This window comes from Columba livia, chromosome 2 (assembly GCF_036013475.1).
Source record: "Columba livia isolate bColLiv1 breed racing homer chromosome 2, bColLiv1.pat.W.v2, whole genome shotgun sequence".
Classification (NCBI taxonomy): Eukaryota; Metazoa; Chordata; class Aves; order Columbiformes; family Columbidae; genus Columba; species Columba livia.
The window spans coordinates 37,833,736-37,859,459 of record NC_088603.1 but is presented as its reverse complement, the minus strand read 5'-3'; the positions used below and the strand labels follow the sequence as shown (position 1 = coordinate 37,859,459).

The following is a 25,724-nucleotide window of genomic DNA, read 5'->3' as shown; positions in this document are numbered from 1 at the left end:
AGAATATGGTCAGTATTCATCAGTATTCATGTGAAGAAAAGGGAAGGGAAAGGGAAAAGGAAGAGGAAGCAACCACCACCATGTTAATCTGCATTGTCCCAGTACTGAATGACATTTAAGAAGACAAGCAACTTAGGGATGTGGGAAGGCATCAAAGACTGCTTTTCAAATCAGATTGGTAAACTGTCTTAAATGGTTCGCTGGGTGTCACTGCCTATAGAAATGGGAGGAGAACATAGTGACGCATACAAAACCCATGTTTTGGAGGATATGGAGTAGGAAAACAGTCTTGAATAGTAGTACTCTTGAATAAGACATCCTGTGTTGTTCACTGTTTATTGTTGTTGAACAATTCTTAAAAAGGGGAGGGCAGGGGAGGAAGAAAAGCATTCCCAGGCAAAAGTACCGAAACTGGAGGTGTAATTAGTAAGTTTTGTTACACAAGAGCAAGACTCATAGGAGAATACAGTAATTTTCTCAAACAAAAAAAAATAGCTTTGAAACCTGATTTAAATAGTAATCTTCATGTAAAAATATATTATTAGATATGGAATTGCACAGTTGAAGTTTGTGATCTCAAATTTGAAGTTCTGTAGTTCACACATTTGGGGAATAGGAAACTACCTCTAAAGTTCTCCTCTGTAAGTAATTGCTGTTTACAGCCTTCAGTCTAGCTTAACAAAGTTCTTTCTCTGGAACTAGACCTAAACGCAAGGATTAAATTTAAGTAGTTTCTGGACTTAGTGATGCTGACGTCCCCCTCTCTATTTAAAAAAAAAAAATCTCTAAATCTCTGCATAACATTGATAAATACTAGCATATTCTTAAAATTTCCTATTACCTTCATATATTTTATATTCAATACTACATTACACAGAAATATTAGCAGGTAAATAGTATAAGAAAGAATATAGCCTCAGTGCAGCTAATTGTCTTTCACTTGATCCCTTACAGTTTCACTTGAACGCCTGTTATTCAAAATACTGCAAATAGCAAGGATGTGTTTCAAATGAAGTAAATTTTCAGTGCTTAAGTTTGCAAGTAGCTGCTAAGTTTGCTTAGCAAGCATTTCTCTTAAGAGTAGATGACAGCATTTTTGCGAAAGGTGGTGTTACATAATGATTTTACAAATTGCTTTCTTTGTAGGTTTTGACATTGACACACCAGATGACTTTGGCAGGACTTGTCTTCATGCAGCTGCAGCTGGAGGGTATGTAAAAAAGTATTCATGCTTTCATATTTAGTGTTCTTTTTTCAATTGCTGATCGTTCCTATTCTTTGTGGTTTTCCTGCCCTTTTCCTTTGGAATTTATGTAAACATTAAAATAATTTCAAGATGGATTCTATTGACAATCAATAAAAATAAATATTCAGCTCAATAATTAATTATTGGAGTACAGTGTCCAATATCATCGGTCTTACCTTAGGTTTATTCTTGGGGATGAACTGAATTTTAAGTCCCCATGGATGATGATGATATCATTTTTAGAATTTACAGCATTCAACGATGGCATGCCCAGGTAAGAACACTGTAGGAGATGAGGTGGAGAACAGCAACTTTGGGAAATGTTTTTTTACCAAATACATAAACAAAAGATCAATCTAACTAAATTAAAGGCCATAGTTAAATTCCAGAATTTAGGTGGATGAAGTAGTCAGAACTACTTGCTCATCACTTGAGTTGTGATCCATATTGATTATTGTTATTGCATTGTAGGTTTTCTATAGCAGCTACTCAAAATTGCCTGGAAGAATTGGGTAATAAATTTCATGATACACTTTGTGGGACACAAGAACTCCATGATACTGATATTTTCATTTTTTTTGTTTCAATGTTGTTTAAGTAACACTGTTAAGTAATCATTCTAAGTCAAAATATACTTGATAGATGCATCCTTGTTGTGAACTATTACAGCTAAAATGCTATCTTTTCACATAAAAACACATAATTTGTGACACATTCCCTCATTCATCTCCAGTTTAGGAAAGTTACTAAGATAGTGTTTAAATGCTAAGCAGAATTGTGTATCTGTTACAATGATCATATTTTGTTGAAAATTAATTACACTAAAAAAGAAAATATGTTGCAACTTGCATTTGGCCTTAAAAAAATATATATTCAAAACTGGAAGCTTGGTAGCCAAAGGCATGTGACATGCAGGTGTTATTGTTTGTTTGTTTGTTTTAAAGAATTGAAATTTCTGTTAGGTTAATGTTTGTGTGCTTTATGCATGCCATTTGATATCAAAAAACTACATATTTATAGACTTGAAAGAATTTGTATTCTTTCCTGATCTGGTCTTGTAATTATGAAATCTATTTTGATATACTTATCAAAATTTTCATGTTGATAGTTCAGTTCCATTAAAAATAACATATGAGATGTGTATGTGTAGCAGTTTTGATATTTGCAGAGGCCAAAATTAGGGAAATAAAAAATGCAATCACAAGTAAAATTACATTAATTTAATAGGAATCTGGAGTGCCTAAATCTTCTACTAAATACTGGTGCAGACTTCAACAAAAAGGACCGATTTGGAAGGTAAGACTTTCTAGATTTGTATATTGTAAAGGGCTGTAGTAGCATATGGCTCTGTGGGCAAATCTCTGTGTTCCAGCTTAAATGGCTTTTAAGATACGTGGTCTCTAATAAACTATGCTTCAGCATATGTTATCAAAAGTTACAAGCATATTTTGTTTATTGTGTTTTGTTAAGTAAGTGTTTAGTCTTGTTTTTAAAGACTGAGTTCCATATTCGACAGTAATTTTTATGAGCCTTTTTTGCTTATAACATGGATCTGATGAGTTTAAATTGCTCTCGTCCAAGGACATTAGTGGTGTTTTCCAAATAATGTATTAGTCAAACCAATAATTCTGTTGCTATTTCTAAGCTTTTTTTACGAAAAAATCCATTATTTTATTATAACTGCTTCACCAGTTTCCTGTCATTATATCCACCCCTTTCCATTTCCTTGTTCAGAATCACATTAATTTCTATTTTTAGTATAGGATTATTTAAGTTTAGATGGCATGATGAGCACTTGTGTAAAATCTCACATCACATCATGGAAAATATGATTTTCCAGGATGTAAACAGCGAGAGTAAGACTTCAGGAGAATGATATGGATGCAAAGTTGTGTTTTGCATTAAATTCCACTTCTGTTCTTTCCTGAGAAAGGAACAACTATCTGGAACAACTTTTGTCATGGACAGCTGGGTTTGTGGGTTTGATTTGGGTTTTTTGTGGGTTTGATTTGGTTTTTGGTTTAACATGCATTTTATGTAGAGCAATTCTTTCAGGAGAGGGAAATGATTTAAAATAGTTAAAAATTGAGAGAAATTAGGAAAAAGTGATTTTAAGGGAGAGGGAAGAGGTAGGACACGCCTGTGTCCTCAAAATTGAGATATTTATAGTAGCAATCTCTTTTTAAAAATAGAAATGGAATTCTGAGTCATTGTGGTGCTTTTGAAATTTGGTCTGAACTGGTTTATTTAGAAAATTGTTCACCTATTTGAAGCTGGAATAAGTTTCCTCTGAGATGACACATCAGTACTAATATTTCATGGCTTTTTTATAAGAAGGCAAGGTGTAGTTTTGTTAAGTTTTATTTAACAATACCTCTGGTATGTTAGTGTAGTTAAAAATATATATGCTTGCCTCTTTTAGACGGAATTCTGATCTGCCTGTTGAAAACTTCTATTTGTTAATTGTTGTATTTTATTTGCTTTGCAGTTCTTAGAGTTGTCCATATATTTCCATGTGACTTGAAATTACTTAATTAGAAAGAAAATTTCTAATGTAAACTTGATTTTCCTCTATATGTTTACACAAGAAAATTAATATAAAGCTTTCCTTAATACAAAGTCTGTGCATATTTTGGCTGGCAAATAGATCCCTGAGATAATGTTCTGCATTATTAGATGGCCCCTAGAAAATGTCCTCTTTTTTTTTAATATTGTAATGATGCATTCTTCATGACAAATACTTGTTAAAAAACGGACGGAGGATTTAAGTTACATTTTGTTTTGCTTTTTCTGTCTCTATAATATTATTTTGCTGTTATTTACCTTTGTACTTTTTATTTAAATGTGTACTAAAGAACTCCACTCCATTATGCTGCTGCCAATTGTAATTATCAGTGCCTGTTTGCCCTGGTGGGATCTGGAGCTAGTGTGAACGACCTGGATGAGAGGGGTTGTACACCCCTGCACTATGCAGCTGCATCAGACACAGATGGAAAGTAAGTGGCGTGCTTGGTGCCAAATTCTGTCTCCTTAGAAACATTTGAGCTGTAGATTTTGTGTATTTTCTGCCTTCATATTCACCAAATGCATTTTTAAAATATTTTTAAAGCTTAAAATTAACAGGGGATTATTCATTGTATATAAAATACTTTATGTAACAAATATTTCTGAGAAAAATTAGCAATAATAAAATGTATTGTAATTTTTTTTGTTATCTCCTATAATTAAGATGTTTTAGTTCAGGAATTCATTTAGAACAGAGTTTTTAATCACACCTGCTGTGTAGTGGTTGAGTAAATATCGTTTGTAGGGGTTATTATGACAGTTGTGAGCAGTAGGGTCTTTTTTTTTTAATCAAATTCTGATGAAAGATGGTGTGTTTTATGGAGGGTTCTTAATGCTGCCCAAAAATCTGTGTGGTTAGTCAAAAATACAGTATAAAACTAGACTGTGACTTATAGTAGGCCTACATCAGGATAGACATTAACTCAATATTCAGATAGAAGATGCTTTATCTGTTTGTTTGATTACACTATTCATGTTTGGCGTTACAACTCTCTTCTTGGTGTAAGATTTTGGGAAGCAGTTACACTTAGCAATTAAATTCATCCAGAAACTTTTGTAAATCCATAAATGTCTCTTGCATGTGTTTATTTTGTAACTAATGGTTGTATCTAACATAGTTATGAATGACTTAAATGCTTCCGTGCAAAGCTTATATAGGTAGCACAAAATTGATGAGGTTACTTAAGCTCCAGGCACTGTACGTTATTAATATAATTGAGGAGACTTGAGAAGAGGACCACACTCACATACACAGGTTGAAACAAGCAAAGTACCTGCCTCTTTTATGTAAACCCAAATTTCAAAACAAAATTGCTGCCTTTTAGATGTACTTTCAATTCCTGCTGGAGTTTGCTGAGATAATTTTACTTGAATTGCCCTCTTACAAGTTTAGCTAGGATTAATTTTAGCTTCACAGTTGCTCTGAAAACCTCCAAACTATAATGGTTCTTCAGATGACATCATTTTGCCATCTGTCTTATAAAAGGCATGAGCAAGAAGGATGATGGCAATACTGCAGAGCTTTGGGAGGTAACTCAAAGAGTCGTGTCTGGAACCCATGTGGTATTGCCCTGCTGGTTAACAGTTGGGTGTCTGGAAGACAGACTGCAAAGCAGAATGGCCCGAGGAGAAGCTTTTTATATGGATGCAGCAAGATGATTAGTGACAGCTGGAAAACCAGCACTGCTCAGCTCATATTCAAAATAGAAATGAAGCTAAAAATGATTATTGAGTTGGAATATAATGCCTGGGGGGAAAAAGAAGTCAGGAAATGATCTATGTAGAAATTCCAAAGATATCTATGTGCATTGTTGTAGTCTTTGTTCAGACATCTTTAAAGACAGATTTTAGGGGCAAGGATGTTTGTGTTGAAAATTATTTTCTTGTTTGTTCCTCTTTGGAAATTTTTCTTTTGTATCTTTAACAAATGCTTCTGATCTGGAACAAGCACCGGTAAGCTTCATTTTAGCAAGACAGAGAAACATGATCCCAGAATGAGATAAATTTCAGGGAGAGAAATACACACTCTATGTAAGGCTTCTTTAATAGACAGTACACCCATAAATAAATGGGAAATAAATTTAACTTATCTGGACTTTCAGAAAATTTGATTAATCTCCTTTTAAAGAGGCCTCTTGAGGACAGTTAAGTATGCAAAAAATGCTAAGTTAATCTTTTTCCTGTATGAGAAGAAACAGCAAAAATAATTATCTGGTTTGCGTTGGAAAGAATGGGTACTCAAGGATTTTTAGTAGACTTTGCTTCCTGCAGTGTATTTAGTGTATTGTCCTTTTGGTGAATACACATACAGAGAAAGTACACAAGTATAGAAATTTAGATAGCCAAGGCGAGTGATGTTTAACATTTATTAGTGAGCCGTGAATGTTAATACAAAAATCATTGATTAATATTAACAAAGAGACGATTGCACAAATAAAATGTAGGGACAGTAATTCTCACTACAGGGGACAAATTTACGTGGATTCTTAGAAATCTCATCCCGTTTCAATTCAAACAAAAGTATGCAAGCACAGTTGCCATTAATGAAATCCAGGCATTTGTTTACTCAGCAAATAAAACCTGAATTAACTGGTTAAAAATGTAGATATGCTTTACAGATAACTTTACACCAAGTTCAGCATATCTAATAAAAAGTTATTTACCTCTTGTGTTTTGTAAGTTACTCTTTAAAACTGGAGACTTTTTAACCTTTTTCATTACCTGTCCTTTTCTTGCCTATGTTGGACACAAAGCAATGCAAGTGAGAGTACACCTTGGTGTCATTCTTGTTCTTCTCAACTTTGTAATGAGACAGAGTACTTAGTAATTAGACGCTTCATTAGTCATAGTTTTTCCTGCAGCTTTTTGCCCCTTTCATCTTCACTCATCGGATTTGTTACTTCCAACCTTTGTCTGGGATGGAAGAGCAAATGTCAGGTCTTCACTTCAGCAAATCGCACACGGGGTCATTGGGCCCTTGACCGACAGCTTTCTTACTCATGTTGAAATGTGTTCCTGTTTCATCACAGCTGGTACTGGATCTCATTCAGATGATGAACTTGTGTGGAATGAGTAGATGGAAGAGTGCTCTTCTGTGAAAAGACTCAGAAGAAGTTCTGATGTTGCAGAGTCATGCTGTCTTCCCTCAGGAGATGGCTGCTTTTGTAAAACTTCTTCCTGTATTTCTCCAAGGTTTCAATGTTCTCCAGGATTTTGAATTACCAAGTTTCTACTCTTAATGGCATTGATCAGAGGTCATGTTAGGATTCCTGCCTCTCAGATCTAAACCTGCCAAATCCCACTGCAAGTTTATCACAGGACAGACATCACATACAACTACAAATGTTGAAATTTTCTTTACCTTTCCACTGAACAATTTTCCATGAAATAAGTGGGAACTAAAACCCTCATAATATGAGTGTATCCAACTGGCCCGTTTGTCACTACTGAGCTAAGGAAGAAAGACTCCAAGCTTGATTTGACAAGATAATATATTTTTTAGTTTCATGTGCATTTTATTTAACTGATAAAGAAGTATTTCGTAATCCCAGACAGAAGAAGGGATGGTCACCATATGGCTTCACCAGCAAGTTCAAGCTCATGATTGTGACTAGCTATAAACATCTCTGCATTCCAAGTGCACGTCTCTGTTCTTCTTGACCTACAGAATTAATCTGTCCAACTATAACATAAAGTATATCACAGAATGTTAAGGATTTGAAGGGACCTCAATAGAACATCTAGTCCAATCCCCGCACTGGAGCAGGAGCACCTAGATGAGGTTACACAGGAAGGTGTCCGGGTAGGTTTTGAATGTCTCCAGAGAAGGAGACTCCACAACCTCTCTGGGCAGCCTGTTCAGTGTTCTGTTACTCTCACCATGAACAAGTTACTTTTCATATTTAAGTGGAACCTCCTATGTTCCATTTTGTACCCATTGCCCCTTGTCCTATCATTGTCACTGAGAAGAGCCTGGCCCCATCCTCGTGACACTCACCCTTTACATATTTATAAATATTATTGAGGTCTTCCATCAGTCTCCTCTTCTCCAAGATAAAGAGCCCCAGCTCCCTCAGCCTTTCCTCATACGGGAGATGCTCCACTCCCTTAATCATCTTTGTTGCCCTGTGCTGGACTCTCTCCAGCAGTTCCCTGCCCTTCTTGAACTGAGGAGCCCAGAACTGGACACAATATTACAGATGTGGTCTCACCAGGGCAGAGTAGAGGGGAAGGAGAACCTCTCTGGACCTACTAACCACCCCCCTTCTAATACACCCCAGGATGCCATTGGCCTTCCTGGCCATAAGGGCACAGTGCTGGCTTATGGCTATCCTGTTGTCCACCAGGACCCCCAGGTCCCTTTCCCCTGTGCGGCTCTCTAACAGGTCATTCCCCAACTTTTATGTTGTGTAGAAAGTAGCTTCACTTAAAGGCATTCCTGGACTATTATCAATGCAAGATTCTCCTGTCTGGATTTGCCACAGGAACAATAAATGGTCCTAAACCAACAGTTTTAACAACCCATTTTATAATAGAAGGACTGGAATGTCATGCGCCCTTGCTGGACTTTTGCCTGATGAAGTGGCCATGCAGATGTTGGGCGTCTTTAGACTTTTACCTCCCAGATTTTATTCAGCTGTAGTTCAGTCTTTAGAAGGTCATTTTACTGCAGGATATGTTCCAAGTCTTAAGATATACAATTGCGCTTGAATGTACGACTGCCACCTCAGTGGTGTGTTGCCTCTGTTTTAGTCACAGTGCAGCATGTAGCTTCATGGTGTACTTCATAAGAGTTACAAATCTCACTCCTCTCTGGGATCAGTCTTCTCTTAGCTTCTTGGTTCTCCTTTCCTGAATGGTCAGACATTCTTTCAGTGCTGAGAAGACCTACCCATTCCATTCTTCATTTTGCTCTATTATAACAGATGCTTCTTTATCGGAAGAGAGCACTTGTGAAAATCATGAATATCTCAAGGCAAAAGGATCAACCATTTCGTATCAGTGTTCTTGAGCTCAGAGCTGTGTAGAACAGAGACAGAGCTTTCTGGTCTTCTCTTCAAAATATTGTGCCAAGGTCTCAACAGTCAATCACAATACGCAGTGTTGACAAGTGGGATGTCATGCAGTCTTTTTTTTCCCATGCTGGGAACAAATGATCCAGTCATTCAATATACTAGCAGACAGTTTTGAATGAATTTGTCTTTGATGAGCCCAAACTAGGAGATCAGATCCAAGGATCTGAAGTTCACCTGCTTTTTATGAAGTACCAGTTGTTCTGTTTTCGACACAATCTTGGTTCTGTTATCAGGTAATATTGTATTTGCAGTTTCTCAAATTCTGAAGGCTCTGCTTAATGTAGGACATGAGAAGACCTTCTTAATCCTAACAGTGTTTGAGCAAACTGAGACAAGTTCCAGACTATCTTAATGTGTCAATAAGCAATCTAAAATCTCCCTCCTTTCCTGTTGTATTAATTCAGAATTTTAGAGACTCTGTACAATCTTGATCTTGATCTTGATCTTGATCTGTCTGGATGTTTGGGGGTCATTATGTCTTATGGTCAGTATTATGGTCTCATGAATACATTTGCAAAAGAACCGGATGTTATTCTGGGACTGTTGGTTTCTAACCAGCCTTTACCCCGTTTCCTGAAGCTCTTGAAGCTGAGATTGCTATATGTCAGGTAGTTCAGTGTAGATCAATTTACCTCTTCATTCTCTGGTGACTGCTGCCTCTTCAGAGTTCTCATTTTCATTATTTGTAGCCTCTGCAAAATGTTGTTGAAACAGTAGACAACATAAAATTATTGGAATTGTTCAGTGTGCATGCATGGACTCTCTTAAAACAGAAAAATAGGGGGAAGGAGCTGACTTTTTTCATCCTTGTGGCTGAGTGTCTGTGGTTGAAACTCTGCTGATCATGTTATGTCTTACAGCTTTCTGTAAGGAATGGTAGGATACCAGTGTGCCAACAACTACATGTGTTTACTATTTCTTTTTTTTTAATCAATAAATTAGTGTCTGGTAGTTGAAGTGTATGTGTGTGTGACTCCTGGATACATACAATGAGTAACTCAGCTATTGGTTCTCTTCTTTCTGTATTGAGTGCAGAAAAATGTACTGTACAGTAAAACATACAAAAATAGTTATAAATTATATTAACAAAAGTAACTGCGGTTGCATTAGCTAGGAGGAGAACAGCCATGAAATACTTGTTTTAACAAAGTCAGATAATTCAGAGGATGCAGAATGCCTGCATAGAAGGATTCTTTCAAATTTTGGAAGCTTTGTGATTGACCTTCACACTTGGTGTAATGAGTTAGGTGTTCTCTAGTCCTAGCCAATACTGTACATTAAGTCAGTGTTCCTGTGTGCTGTATCCTATTTTCCAATAGAATTGGAACAATTTATCACTTAGTGCAAAGTTGAAATTCAACATTTAGATATGTGGTTGCATATGTCAATTTAAATAGGTGCCTGGAATACTTGCTAAGAAATGATGCCAATCCGGGGATCCGAGACAAACAAGGATACAATGCAGTTCATTATTCAGCTGCTTATGGTCATCGCTTATGTCTTGAATTGGTAAGAAAACGTATCATAGATGAAGCTGTAACAGCTGTTCTTATGGCGTATGATGCAGAGGCCGAGTGTTCCTCCACCTCGGCTCTTCAGCCCCTGTGAGGATAAATATTTAAGCACTGGGTACTCTTAAAATAGGGGCAAAGTGAGGAGCTAAGAGGGTAGTACTTGCTTAAAAAGACGATACATTCTGAGATGAAAAGATAACTGGTTGAGGATGTGGGATTTTAGGTTTGTTTGTTTCTTAACTTAGAATATGCTACTAAGTTTTTTCCTGGTGGCTGAAATAAAATAACCACAGGTTATCCCACTGAGAAGCGTCAAGAAATTTTGCAACTGTCATTTGAAGGAACAAAACAAAATGTTGGGAAAAACCTGTAAAGTAACAGTGCCTTTTAAAATAGTTCACATATTTACAGTAACTAACAGCCACATATTAGAATTTTAGATACTAAAGCCTCAGGTAGTTTTTTTATTATTCCCTTTGCAAAAATGTGTATGTTATTTGATATCCTAATTTTATCTTCTCTCTGTTATATTATACAACTTAGTATTTTTATACAAATTATACTTTTATATTCAAATGTATTGAAACATGAATTCTGAATTTTTTTAATTGCAGATTGCAAGTGAAACGCCTCTAGATGTTGTAAGTGTATTATTTCTTGCTGTTAAAGTACTACTGTACAGCAAAAGGGGACATGTAATTTTAAAAATACCAATTATTTTTAGACTTATTCAACCATTTATTTAATGCGTAGATGTATTATTTCGTTTCAATTACAATTCAGAATTTTAAAACCAAAAAAATATTTTCTGATCTATTTGTTTTTTTACTGAAACATTTGTATGACCATATTATGAAAGTACGATAATGAAAACTTAGTGATCGGAATGTATTAGGTGTTCTTTAAACACTTAGAATGTTTTTAATTCTACTAGTGTACTAAATGAAATATGGTCTTGAAAAAGACCCATAATGAAAACTTTAGAACACATCTGAAAGTAACAAATAGAAATGTATACACATGGGTATTTTAATCGTATTTTATAAGGCTCATGCCTTTTTTGGGTCTATCTCTTCTTTTTAGGAAATGCTTTTCTGTTCTTAGAAATCTATCTTGCCTTCTGGCTTTTCATATTGTTTTCTTGCTGACTTTTCACCTAATCTAAATGGTTACTTGTTTGCTTGCTTGTTTGTTTTCACCTGACCTTGTCTTCCCTTTTTATGCATTTTTTGTGTATTATTTGATATGGCTGCTTCAGGAAAAAAATAATAATTTGATATTAGTTTCTTATTTAATTTTTGCATTGTTATGCAAAATTAAACAACTGTGCTTGGGAGATGAATATGGGGGAGGGGTTGCAGTCATTGCAATTCAAACTCTTTAAAAGGCTGAAGGAGATCTAGCATTCCTAAAGAAACCGTAATCCTATATTATTCTTCATCTTTGTCTTCCTTATTTTTCAATCTGTGTATACTGAAAACGGTAGCAATTGTTGATGATGTTTTTAAAAGTGAGGGATTTTGGGGCTCACTCTTGACTTTCTCTCTCTGCCAAGCTAATGGAAACATCAGGTACTGACATGCTGAATGATTCAGACAACAGAGCGCCTATAAGTCCACTGCATCTGGCTGTAAGTATTTAATTCTTCAGTGATGGTAGCTCATCTAATTGCAAATGGGTGTTGACACAGTTTTATTCATTCTGGATTTTTTTAAAATCGGTCAATAACAATAAATTAAATGCAAAACTAAATGCATTTTATTCCTGAATAAGATACTCATGGCAAGTTTTGCATTTTTCTTGAAACTTGCTTCATGGAACACTTTTCATTTGCAATCTTCTAGTTAAGAGTTATGTTATAATTTATACTCACGAAACTTTCAGATGACTTGTTCTATGAGTAATTATGACTTTACCATCATAGTTGTTTTACCCTCATCATTGTTTAGGATGACAGATGTTTGTCCTTAATACTTTTAAGACACATCTGCACAGAGTAGTATAGGAGAGGACCTGATGAAATTGTCTATACAAATATGTTCAAAACGTAGAGTAACCAGCTCAATATGTAGCTTTCGTCTTTTTACTGGACTTTGGGCAATTGAAAAAGTCCCATGCAGTACATATATATGGCCAAAATAAAAAGTGATCTTTAATAATGGTAAATGAAAGCAGTTACCAGAGACTGTATGAGGTTCTGTACCTGTAAGTATACATTTTAAATTCATCATGGAAATTATAAGATAGTTGTATATGGTTTTTTCATTATTAATTTGACACTTTGTCTTGACACATACCTACAGAGTATTCTCTGTGCTGATTTTTTTATCCTTGTATATCCATTCTGATCTCTTAACTGTTTCATCCCCTAAGTTCCTTCTGATTTACCAGTTATGTTAACTGAAGCTATTTCTACTGTGTTCTTTTTATTTATAAATTTTACTGGCTTTTTCTTTTTTAAGTATTTTATTTGAAAAACTAATAGGAATTAGTTACGTTTGCATATGTTCCTCACTTGAAATAATCCAAGGACAATGTAACTATAACATGAAGCCGTGAAACATGCAGTATTCAAAATACTGGTAGTTACACAAATTGGAGCTATATGATTTTCTGAGAGTAGTTTCAGTTGCTGGCTGAGAGGATAAAATGGAAAAAAACCCCACCAACCTTCTTGCTTGAAATTTTGAGGTTTTTAAAATTAGTTGCAAGTATTGTAAGTATTTACATGCTACATCAGTAGCTCTTCACATGTTAAAACAAAAATACTATCTTCACAGTTTCATTTATGTAATCTGGGTAAGGAGGGGAAAGAAAATATTTCTAGATTGGAAAACTGAAGAATTTCCTTATTCTTGTAGGCCTATCATGGCCACCATCAAGCTCTGGAAGTGCTGGTACAGTCACTGCTGGACCTGGATGTGAGGAATAACAACGGAAGGACACCACTGGATCTTGCTGCCTTTAAGGGACACGTGGAATGTGTAGACGTGCTCATTAATCAGGGGGCATCGATCTTGGTGAAAGATTATGTTGTAAAGAGGACACCAATACATGCAGCAGGTATGTGCTAACCGCTAACCTCTAAAATTTTGGTTTTTCAAGTGGATCATCTTCATGTCTAGGAGTCTCTGTCATTGTTGTTCTAAGAAAGGTGTAACAAAGCGGTTGGCAGATAGACAGTGCTATTAACCCAAAGCAACATTTTGGCTCAAGGAGGGCTGTTCCATGTTGCTGGATGGAAGAGTGTGTTGCCCTTATCTGTTCAGCTAACTCGTCTCTCATGCAGCCCAAGCTGTAGGCCCAAATTTAGATCCGTGAATTGTGTTGCCTGTCCTTCAGTAAAATACTTCTAAAAATGACTGGAGTCTTGGAGAATTTTGTCAGTTTGAGAACAGATGTGAAAACTATACTTCCAATTTTTTTTCCAAGGATTTAAATGAATCCTGAGTGTTTTCAAAATAACAGCAATCCTTTGCAATGTTTTCTCACTGCCTTTCTCAGAAATCTGTCTCCAAGTCTAGCATTCGTACTATATTCTTATTTTTTTCCTCTCTTTGAAAATAGGCTTATTTAAATTGACATTTATAGTTCTGGTGTTCTAGAAATGTTGCAGTAAAAAGAGTATTATGTACAAAACATCATCATTCTAACCACTTAATTTGTTGCCCATGAGCAAAAGCTGTATTCTTCTATTTGGTTTAGGTTCTCGTAACTTCTGTTAGCATTTCTTTCTGCTAGAGAAGGATGAATTGTCACTGTTCTTATGTGGACTGAATACAGCAGCTGTATGTCACAATTTCCCCTCCAACAAGTAATCATTTATCTTTCATGAGCTGCATTTAAATGTGATTTCTCAATTTTTTGTTTCTTTTTTTAACTGCGTGGTTAATTATTTCTGTGCATTGCATTTCCTTCCTCTCTTTCTAAATGTGATTTCAATTATCATTTTGTAACTGCGCATGCTACACTCGCTAACAATCTGTGTATGACTGGCTAGGTACATGTTTAACCCTGTCTTAAAACAAGCGAAAGTTATGCCAGTTACTATATTTAATTATTCTTCCTTGTGGATGTTATATAAACATGTATTCTCATTATGGTTAACAACATTGATATGCAAAAAAAAACAAATATCTGTTGGCAATCAACAGGTGGAATTTATTATTTTTAATACTATACAGTGCAGAATACCCAATTTCTGAAATCACTTTCTAATGTTCATAGTTTTTGTTTTTTCCTTCGAGTTACGGCAATGGTAAAGCTGTACAGTGGGTTCTCAATCTCAGGGGCTTTAGTCTGAACAGGTTACTGTTCTGTTGGAACGGGATACTCAAAGGCAGTTAATGTAAAGCTTGTATATGATGTTTTACAGCTACAAATGGTCACTCAGAATGTTTGCGGCTATTGATAGGAAATGCAGAACCACAGAATGCAGTGGACATTCAAGATGGAAATGGACAGTGAGTTTAAATGATACACATTCTGTTCTTCACAAATTATTGCATTTTATAAAGGGAAAACCTAAATATTTTACTTGGGTGATTTTTAATTTATTACTTTAGAGGGAGAAGATATTTGAACTGGGACAAATCAGATCCTGTATTTTGCAATAAACATAATGTTGACAGTGAAAAGTGTTCCAGCAGAAGGAAACTAAAATGTGTCTTACTGCCCAGATGCTGAAAAAAATGGATTCTGGTCCCTTAACTGGGCCTTCTAAACTAGGGGATATTAATTTATTTTCTTATATCTAAATAACCAATATGAGTGGCATACTCAGAGTGAAGGTAGTGGTAGAGAAGGCCATTGATGACATAAATTCTAACAGTGTTGTCCAGAAGGACAGTAGTTGTAATATTTCAGCTGAGTGACAGCTGTTAAATTTCCGTGTAGGTGACACTTTATTTCACTCTCTGCTTAGGACACCTCTGATGTTGTCAGTTCTCAATGGACACACTGACTGCGTTTATTCACTCCTTAACAAAGGGGCAAATGTAGATGCCAAAGATAAGTGGGGAAGGACAGCATTACATAGAGGGGTAAGAGAATATTTCTTTTATGTCCTTTCATGTTTTATATATATAAATTTGAAATATGGACTTAATATGTAGTTTTAATGAAGTTCTCATTATTCTTGTTTTGCCATTCTTAGTTCCTAATTGTCATTTTAGTTGCTTTCAAAAGGCAAGATTTTGCCTGTTTGCTCCGTACCCTCAGAATTCTTTTGGACTTCTAGAGGCTCTTAATCTTGCTGTAAAAGTGTTGACTGGAGAGATCCCAGAGAACAGCTTCTTGTTGTGGGGCGGGGATAGTGTTAATGGGAGGAACAAAAGCATAATGCATGCCATATGCCAATTTCTTTTTTTAAAGTCTCTGCCAGATAAGAAAATTGAATGAGCCCTAGAGATTAGCAGTTCATTCAGTGCTATTCCAAGAAATTATTCTGTCATCAATATGATAATGCATTGCTGCTTTTTTCAACAGAATGGCTGTTCCATGAATAAAAATAATAACTGTGCTTTATTTTATTATTAAAAATGTAAGAAATGGTCTGAAGCTTGCTTGCTTTAGTTACACACCTTGGCCTACATATGTTAGTATTTGCAAACTTGCTGTTTCCTCTCTCTCTCTCTCACAGGCAGTTACTGGGCATGAGGAATGTGTGGAAGCATTGCTACAACATGGTGCTAAGTCCTTATTACGAGACTGTAGGGGACGAACCCCTATACACTTGTCAGCCGCATGTGGGCATATAGGTGTTCTAGGAGCTCTCCTGCAGTCAGCTACATCTGTGGATGCAGTACCTGCAATAGCGGACAATCATGGCTATACATCACTGCATTGGGCCTGCTATAATGGTAAAAATATATTAAAGCTAAAATACAGGTCTCAATTTATTTGTTGATATTGAGACAAAAGTTACTACTATTTATAAAAGCAGCATATGAAGTCTGTCCTCTTTCAGATGTTATTAGTCAATGTGATGGACATGGTGTCTTGAGGGAGGGAATGTGTTCGCATCTAATACATAATATGAGGTGTTTATTTTTGTACCAAATAGTTTTATGCCTCAAGCATTCTTTCAAGAAATTCAGTGTAACACCTGTGAATAGAAGCGTGCCACACGTCCCAAAAAAATAGCCTTCACAGGGCGTCTCGGGAGGAACTATTTCAGATCAAAGCTCTTTTTAAAGTTCTCTCAAATCAACCTTGATAGGCACAAGAAGCTAAGTATAGAAAAGTGATTCGATAAGAATTTGTTTTTTTTTCTTCACTGATACTTTTCTTAGATTTGGGGGCGAGGGAGGCCTTAAAATGTAGGAAATTCATTCAGCTCCTTTGATAAAGATTTTGGTGTGTGTGTTCCTTTCCCGTAGAGTAAAGGTTCTCATTTATTTCACCTCTGATTCACATGATAGAGAAAGATCAAGAAGGGTTTAGAGCTTCACTTTACCGCTTATTTCAAAGTGAATAACTAAGCAGACTGTCTTCATAGCTCAAACAACTGGGTAATGTACTGATAATTTGAACTAGAATAATATCTCTTTATCACATTCATAAAACCAAACTGTACAGTCCATTGGTCCATTTTCAGAGTGACCAGAGTGTCTGAATAAAACAGAACTGAAATATGCTTGATTTGTAGAATGAAAATTTGTCAGGACTTATGAAAATACAAATCTTCAGACAACAGTGAATGTCAAACTAAGGTTCACTGCATATAGACATCGAAGATCAAACAGATAATTAAAATTATTAGCTACCTGTACAGCAGCAGGATATAGAATTTTTAAAATAATAGTATGATAGGTGGAACATGTTCTTTTCAATCTTTTATGACTATCAACTTGGTTTTTCTTTGGGTTTAGCAAGACGGTGGAAGAAAACTAACCCTCAAATGGTGGAGATGTCATGCAGACTAAGTGGTGAATGTACCATGAAGTTTGAAACATGGAGGTGTCAGGAACTAAATTAAGTGTTCTGGATTTTCTTCAGACAGCGTGAAATCCCTTCTAGGTTTCACAAAGTTTACAGTGTTAAATGTCAGTTTGATCTTCAAGATTCTAAAAATGTCTTAGTTCCTTAATGTAGCCCTATCGAATATAACCAGTGTGTTATTGAATCTTGCAAGTAAAATATTGATTTATCTAATTCAGATCCATATTATTTGTTGCAATCCATAAATAGACCTTCTCCCCCTTTTTAATATCCAACTTTTACATTTGCTTTAGGTCATGACAGTTGTGTAGAGCTCCTCCTGGAACAGGAAGTTTTTCAGAAAATGGAAGGAAACTCTTTCAGTCCATTGCATTGTGCTGTGTAAGGAAGTGCAAAATTATTCTTCACAGATTTCACTGCTGTATTTTAAAAAAGATTTATAATTCTTTAAATAACAGCCTGTTTAATTCCTTGTAGGATAAATGACAATGAAGGTGCTGCAGAAATGCTAATTGACACACTTGGTGCGGGTATTGTAAATTCAACAGATTCGAAAGGAAGGTAAGAGTGTAAACACACAGTGGAAGAATATTTGTAATATAGTAGAGTGGCTTTGCTAAATTCCATAGTTATTTGGGGGTTTTGTATTTGCTAATTACATTAAATCTGCCTCCCCTGTTTTTATTCTTCTAAGATTCTTTTCTGTGATAAAAAACTCAAATTGGCTTTTTATTATATAGGCAAGTTTGAGCATGTTTTAAATTGTGTCACTTTATGGGTAGCTCTTTATGTGTATTTTATTTTTTCTGAATTAAGTTGTATCTCTGTTACAAATGACACAGAGGGAAACATTTGAGACCTGAAAGTGACTTTCTAAAGGCAGCAGTCACAGCTCCAGCAATACTGATTTCAAAGGCTCAGTGAGAGGGAGCGCACAGTCTTTTGTATTGAATAAAATAGAAAGCGTGGCTGAGCGTGGCCGTATTGTCTCTTGATCTGTTGCAGAACTCCTCTTCATGCAGCGGCTTTTACAGATCACGTTGAGTGTCTACAGCTCCTGCTCAGTCACAATGCTCAAGTAAATGCTGTAGATTCTTCTGGGAAAACGCCTTTAATGATGGCTGCAGAAAACGGACAGACAAATACAGTTGGTAAAGAGAACGCTTTGTATATTTCTGCCCTTAAATATGTTAATCTTACTATGGGTAAGGTTGCCTTATAGTCAATGTTCTTGTGGATCTGTTTTGTCAAAATTATTATTTCATTTTGCACAAATGTAAGCCATTGAGACTTTAAGGAATATACTTTCAGTTAACACAAACCTTTATTTCCCCAGAGGTGCTGGTTAGCAGTGCTAAGGCTGACCTGACTTTGCAAGACAGTTCTAAGAACACAGCACTCCACTTGGCTTGCAGCAAGGTGTGTGCATACTCTGACTTAGTGGTGCTGAGCTTTGTGCTATCAAGCACTGTCTATAAATGTTAACTTGCTACTTTGAAAAAGCATTCAAAGTAGTTTTAGAAGACTGTTTGCTATATGACAAATGTTTGTTCTGTATTAAGGGTCATGAAACTAGTGCCTTGTTAATACTGGAGAAGATTACGGATAGAAACCTCATCAATGCCACCAATGCAGCCTTGCAAACGTATGTATCAGCAGTGACTGTGTTGTACATTTGGTGTGTTTCTGCTAAAACCAGTATCTTGCTCATTAAGAGGAATATTTTTCAGCTTTTTTTTTTCCAAATGGGTTGAATTTTCATTGAATTGCTTAACAGGTATCAAGAGCTTAACAGACTTGTAGTGAATGGCTTAAAGTTCTAGTCTTAGCAGAGTGAAAGGGATGATAAATAAATCTTACAGTATTGTGATTCAGGGAATCTTGTGTGGAATTACTGCAATCCACTGAGATTACCTGTAAACCAATATTTTTCTGGTTTATAAATGATCTAGTTTTTCAATTAAAATTTACTTCAGTTAACAACTCATTGGAGGCAAACTGAGACTTGCTCTTCAAAGCTAGCTAATAATAAAACCTAGCCAAAGTATGCTTTTATGCTTCAGCATGCTTTCTGTTAGGAAAATATACCTATTGCTACTAGGATGAAGGCCTATTTTCTATTAAATATTATGGAGAATATAGTATTCTTAATGCTTCCTGAAGATCTTCTCTCAAGTAGAATTAAGCCTATTTTGTTAGCCCAGTCATAAGGAAAAACTGTGGTATGTCAAACTGGGGGATATATTTCAGGATGCACTATTAAAATGACTTTTGTGCATTTTTGTCCTTTTAAAGGAAATATTTTTGTGACAGGCAATATTTGACACCTGATATGTAGCTATGTACATGAATTGGTAGACTGCTTGAATAATGCTATCACTGACCATTTAGGGAAAAAACAAACAAACAAACCGTGGAACTTGTAAGCAACTTGTGTATTTCTCTGGCCTTACATCCATTCTGGAATCTGTCATGCTCAAACTTCTGCAGTTCTTTCGGCTGTTCTCAGAGATCTGCTTGAACTAAGGAGTTAAGATACTAAGAGTTCTTCCTCTGCTCTTGCTGCTCACCATGGGGCACCTCAGGCAGCATGAAATAACCAGAAAGCAGGAAAGGGTTTGTTTTGCCACATTTCTGGCTCAAAGCAGGGGGTAACTTGGGAGGAGGAGAAACAGAAATGGGATGGGAGCAGAAGTGGAAAAATACGCTACCACAGGCCCATCTAATTCCACCCACATGCCTTGGCTCGTATAGTCAGACCGAGAGATATTATGGGGAAAAATAGGTGCATATTCACACCTCCACGAAATGTTTACATAAACTTCAAGATTTAATCAGTTGTTTAAAATATTACTGGTTTGGCAAATGTTTCTTAGTAACTAAACTGACTTTTTACCATAAACAATATCCTACTTTGTGCCAAGATAAGCATTACAATTGTTGGCCTCTATTTTAGTTGCAGTACATTTTCCAGTATATCTGTGGTGTGCAGGCATTCTTGAATTTTAATACTTTAATATAAGCACCATAGATACAGCTTCTCCTAATTGTATCTTTTGTATTTCTGATCTCATAGTTAATTCAAACCATTTTAAGAATCTCAAAGTGAATGAAGAGCAGGAAAGAGAATAATCAGCTTACTTCCCTTCTGCATTGTGTTGCTCTTCATTCACTTTGGAAAGGTTTTATTTAAGCCAGCGTGAACCAATTTTGAAAAAAACTGTTGCATTTGCAAAAGATAGAATACTGGAGGTAAAGCCACACTCCCCTTGATAGATCAAGTCACTGTGAAACAGGGTTATAGTTAATAGTTTGAGGTTTTGATAAGTAATGTTTTTCTTGCTTCATGCATTATACTGTAAAATATTTTTTTCATTTCTAGTCACAGGGGAATATAATGGTTTCTAAAAGGCAGATTGATGAAATGCTTCTGCATCTCCTATAAGCATTTACATGCAATAAAATAACTACCATTCTGCAGTTTCTATGCTAATGATTATTGCCAGTGACATGGAGTAACTCTCAGATGTGATGATATCTGTTACAACAGTTCAGTGAAGGATTTTTCAACAGTAAGGTACCAGACGTTTCCGAATTTTAACTTGCTAAAGTTCCTAAGCAGGCAGGTCTCTTCTAGCAGCTGCTTCCTCACTGTGTGGTACCATGAAATGAAGAAAGAACATGCAAGATTGTTATTGTGCAGTTTCTTTGCAGTAAGAAAAGAGATTTGCTGGTTTTCCCATCTTAGTTATTATATCCACAAAATGTATATAATGTGTAACATGCCAGTATAAATACTTCAATAATAATTTAATTAGATGCAAGTTACTTATCTTACTTAATATCTTGTTCTAAGGTTTATATACCAATTTCTTTGTCTTCACAGACCTCTGCACGTTGCTGCTCGGAATGGACTAACAGTGGTAGTTCAAGAGCTTTTAGGGAAGGGAGCAAGCGTACTTGCTGTAGATGAAAATGGTAAGAACACATTTAACTTTGTTTCCCCATAGAGAACTGTGCTGTTAAACTCAGCTCACTGAAATGCAATGACCTTGTGGGAATTTCTTACGAGCCTTGCACTAGGTTCCTGCATGGAAAAATATGTGTTGGGTTGGTGATGGGGCATTTTAGCAAAGCAGCAGCAGTGTAAGAGGAGTGAAAACTTTCAGAACAATGCAGGTCACAGCACAGAAATGTTTGGTTTGCATTTGTAGTTTTATAATGTATACACTATAAATACACTAGCTCTGGCATACTGGAAACAATTTAAAAATGTAACGCTCAAAGTAAAATATAACTTCCAGCTGTTAAGATGGATTGAATTGCCATCCATTTTGTTATGGTAGGTATGTTGGTGTTAGTTTTTTAAAAGCAAGTATGAATTACAAATCTCAGTTACTGGTCTCAAGCTTCTGGCTCTTTAGTTTTTTGGTGTACAGAAGTAAGAAAAAGTAACTGCTTTATCACAGAGAATAAATCCTATACCTTGCAGAACAAAAGAAAATTAGATCTGCTGATCTCCTATTTGCATATTTTCATATAAGAAATCAGTGGTCCTCCAAAGCCGTGCTTTTAAGAGCATAAGAAATTCTGCTCTCGGGCCATATCCCAATATGTTTTTAAATGTAAGCAGTAGCTGGAGTTTGTTGGAGGGAGGGGTTGGGGTTTTTTGCTTTTTGTTGATCTTTCTTTTTTCCAGAAGGCATGTGTCTAATTAATAGTTCTAATTATAATTCCAGTTTGGAATTTTTTTCCTCTCTTAATGTTTACTGTGACTTTGTGTGTTTCTCAAATTACACAGCTTAAAGTGACATGGGTGATTTAATGATCGTTCTTTTCCTAGAACAGGTTACAGGGGTAACTGCTAAATGAAACTCCCTAAAATGAAAAGACTGGAAAATGTACTTTTTAAGTTTTTGTTTCTGGCAGCCTGGGGATGTAACTGCAAAATGTGAAACAACTTAATTCTGCTGATATTTTAGATTTTAAAGTAATCTGAGAGCTACCTAATCTAGTTCCTCACTGTGCTTCTTCACTTTTATTTCTAATAGCAATTGCCTTGTTTATAAAATTTGAAGCAGCCTTGAGAATATTTGTAATATATTCTTCTTCTGTTGGATGAATGTGCCAGCTTAAAGTACAGTATGTGCTGAGTGGTGAATACTTGGAGTTGTGAGAGAGTAAGGGAAATTTTCATGTGATTTATCAATCTATTGCACACGTCAGTGTAATATTTTCTTAATTCTTAGAAATATTAGTATGTCAGCAGTCTTGCTAAACCTGTTGCAAAAGTTTTCTTGATTTTCATAGTGTACCTTTTATATTAAATGGAAAAGCTGCTGGCAGTAGTCATAGCCAGGTTCTGCTTTAGGTCTACTTGTCTTGTGTCTGAAGAAAAAATTATTACATACATTTATTTAATCCTAATATAGTAAAAATATAGGATAAACTTTGATTATTTTTGTTAATTAGAAAGGCTTAAGGGAATGATTCATGCACTTTGGAGGGTGAAAGCTCTCTGTTTAGCAAAGCAGACTGAAGAAATAGGCGCTGGCGTATTTTGCATCACAACACTGATGTTCTCTTACTTTAGCACAGCTCATATAACTATGGTGATCAGCCACACAGGCTTGACATTTCAGAGAGAATTAGATTAGATTGGAGTTAGTTTGAGTTACTATTTGACATGGAAGCATGTCTTTCTATATGGAACATGTAACCAGCAGAACCTCAGCTGGTATGGAGTGGTGATCCCCTTATTGTCTTGGAAGTTGTCCCTTTATAGAAAGGCTGCATTGACATTTTTTAGAAGTAGTCTCTGTTTCTATCCATATCTGTATACAAGTCCTTAATAGTTCTCTGCTGCTATATCTGGGCTACAGAACCTACATCACTCCAATTCTCTGCATTTCAGTTTAAATAATGTATAAGATATTTAAAACTCTAGATTTGAAGTCATACTGCTTCTGTTATAGAGCATCTCTTAATGTGGTGAGATCACTTTTTCAAATGTTTAAGAACTAAACTCTTTGGAAAACAATGTAATCCTCTTGGTTCTCAAAAGATTAAATGCAACTGAAACAGCAGTTTGACTGTGGTATACTTGCCGAAATCAGTCATGTTGAGGGTTCATTCTCAGTCCTGTATCAGTTCTCACTCAAATCTTTCAGTTCTATTCCCATGTTTCCACACCTGTCGTGATGAAACTTGGCCATCATCCACATCTACAATAGTTCTCTTACATTTATTTATGTAAGTTTACCTGTCTTAAAATAAATTGCCAGCTTTTTCTTTCATTTGACAGCATCTGGAATTTTACTTTTGGTCACTCAACCAACTTTTCAAGGTTTTGGTTTGGTTTGGGTTTTTTTCCAGTATTTAACTTACCAGGATAGCTAAATTTCCTGGTACAGTCTGTCTTTTATTTGTTGCCTTAATATCCACCACAGTAGTGAGATGAGGGATTCTCTAACTCCAGGGACTGACATAGCGTGGGGGTTTCTCTTCTTTTCTAGATTATCATTACAGTGAGCAGCGGCAGTTCAAGCTTTTTTAAATTTTGTTTTTAAACGAGGGGTGGGAATTCTTTTTGTCTCATTCTTTTCCAAGCCTTCCGTTACTCGTATTTGAGTTTATATTGGAAATCTCCAGTTTTCTGGGAGGAATTTTTCATGTAAATGCTTATGAGATGACTCATGCCTCAGATTATTTTCTTCTCTTTCCCAAGTGTGCAGCTTCATTCAGTTAATCTTGAGAACTCTCCTTGCACTGACCACATTAATAACCCTCTGATTTTCCTGTAGGTGCCTTCATGGAAGCTTCCAGGCCCAGGGGAGGGAGCAGCTCTGCGTTTGGGCATGGGCAGCCCTGGGCTTAGGTCCATGTCCAGCACACAGGCTCAGTTTTCTGCTGTGCAAGGAAGCTGCTTCACCTCCCGCTGCTTCTGTTGCCCCATCTAGAAATGAAATAGTTTTTGTTTGGTTTGTTGTTGTTGTGTGAAGGCTTATGCAGATACAAGTACAGGTTATGGGGAACATTATGTGGAAACTGAGTAAGAGTATTTCAGTGGAGTCAGTATATTTACCAACATCTTCTTAAAAGAAAGTTTGAAGTATTTATACCTATTGTTTCCCTGACATGAACAATCATTTGCAGTTAAGGGGCATAAAAATAGAATTTGTTCTTATAATTGCAAAATAACATAAGCAAAAATAAAGCGGTAAAGGACACAGGTGTAACTGTCATGATGCAAACAGCTGCTTCATCTTGCTATGTCCAAGGCAAGAATGAAACAGTGGTATTTCATTCCTACTTATTAAAGCCAGGAGCTTAAGACCTACAGTCAAATATTAGTATAAACACTGGGTTTGGAGAACTTTTAACAGAAGCAGGTAATCTGTTTAATCTTTAAATTGGCCTTTAATTTTGGGGTTTTTTTATAATGAACTGGGATGCTTTGTTCCAGAAGGAACGCAAGTATGAGTATTCAGGATCTTAGCAGGATGCAGTCTTTAAAACAGGAAGGCGTGGGGAGGGAAGGGCACTAAAAAGGCAGCTGGTGACTGCTCATTTTTGTTTGAGCTTTTATCAAATCATGTAAGTGAAAAAAATGGTGTTGAATATGGCCAGCTTGAATATATTTATTTTGTGTGTCATCTTACCTTCATATAATGTCCAGCAACTGTAGATATTAAATTGTGTGCATTTGGGTATCAGTTCTGAGCCTTCTGTCCTGCCGTGTGTGCCTGAAATGCCATCTTCACCCAAGTGTGGCAAGCTCTGGCCCTTCCTTCTGAATCCTCTCAAAACGTGTCCCTTCCCTTCTGCAGACTGTCACTGTTAATTAACGCCGAGCTGTTTAAGTGCTGTGACACCTTACTAACAATGAAAACATCTGCTGAGCTGCACTTCTGGATAGCCGTGTCGAGTGGTCAGCTGGTGCCTGCACTGTGTATTTCCTTGGTCCTTGGTCTGTCCTGAGCAAACAATAGTTCAGCTGCAAGATTGTCCCTCTGCTTGCTGTTTTCTGAAGTTCTAGCTACATTTTCCCTAATGCGCCTACTTGTTTAAAACATCTGTGCGATTGTACAACGCATTAACTACTCCTGAGCTCTGTCCTAAAACTTGACCTGGATCTGCTTCTACAATAAAGGTGATTCCTTGATAGTTGAAACACTTGCTGGTAGAACGGGCATTGCCTTATATTCCATGTCTTCCTAAGGTCTGGACAGGAGTCCATTATGTGGTTTGCGTTAAAGCTGTTCTTTAATATTACTTGTGTGCTTTCTACCTGGATGTTGTACGCCTTTGAGTTATGGAGTTGTTGGGCTGCAAGACTGTCTGGCCACCCACCAGACCGTGACCGTGACCACTTCTGTGTGG

At 36.2% G+C, this 25,724-nt stretch overlaps 1 protein-coding gene across 6 annotated transcripts in view; it reads left to right on the top strand.

Annotated features, from left to right (window-relative positions):
* The window catches only part of ANKRD28 (ankyrin repeat domain 28), a 130,645-nt gene that overhangs the window by 102,047 nt on the left and 2,874 nt on the right, over positions 1 to 25,724 (top strand). For all 6 annotated transcript variants that reach the window (XM_065051446.1, XM_065051447.1, XM_065051449.1 and 3 more), the window contains 16 exons: positions 1,147 to 1,210; positions 2,474 to 2,542; positions 4,102 to 4,242; positions 10,284 to 10,395; positions 11,015 to 11,041; positions 11,956 to 12,030; positions 13,262 to 13,463; positions 14,776 to 14,863; positions 15,325 to 15,442; positions 16,042 to 16,261; positions 17,636 to 17,723; positions 17,820 to 17,903; positions 18,348 to 18,493; positions 18,679 to 18,761; positions 18,905 to 18,987; positions 21,229 to 21,320. In XM_065051446.1, the coding sequence (XP_064907518.1) occupies positions 1,147 to 1,210; positions 2,474 to 2,542; positions 4,102 to 4,242; positions 10,284 to 10,395; positions 11,015 to 11,041; positions 11,956 to 12,030; positions 13,262 to 13,463; positions 14,776 to 14,863; positions 15,325 to 15,442; positions 16,042 to 16,261; positions 17,636 to 17,723; positions 17,820 to 17,903; positions 18,348 to 18,493; positions 18,679 to 18,761; positions 18,905 to 18,987; positions 21,229 to 21,320 (1,692 nt within the window). The remainder of the gene's footprint in view (positions 1 to 1,146; positions 1,211 to 2,473; positions 2,543 to 4,101; positions 4,243 to 10,283; positions 10,396 to 11,014; positions 11,042 to 11,955; positions 12,031 to 13,261; positions 13,464 to 14,775; positions 14,864 to 15,324; positions 15,443 to 16,041; positions 16,262 to 17,635; positions 17,724 to 17,819; positions 17,904 to 18,347; positions 18,494 to 18,678; positions 18,762 to 18,904; positions 18,988 to 21,228; positions 21,321 to 25,724) is intronic.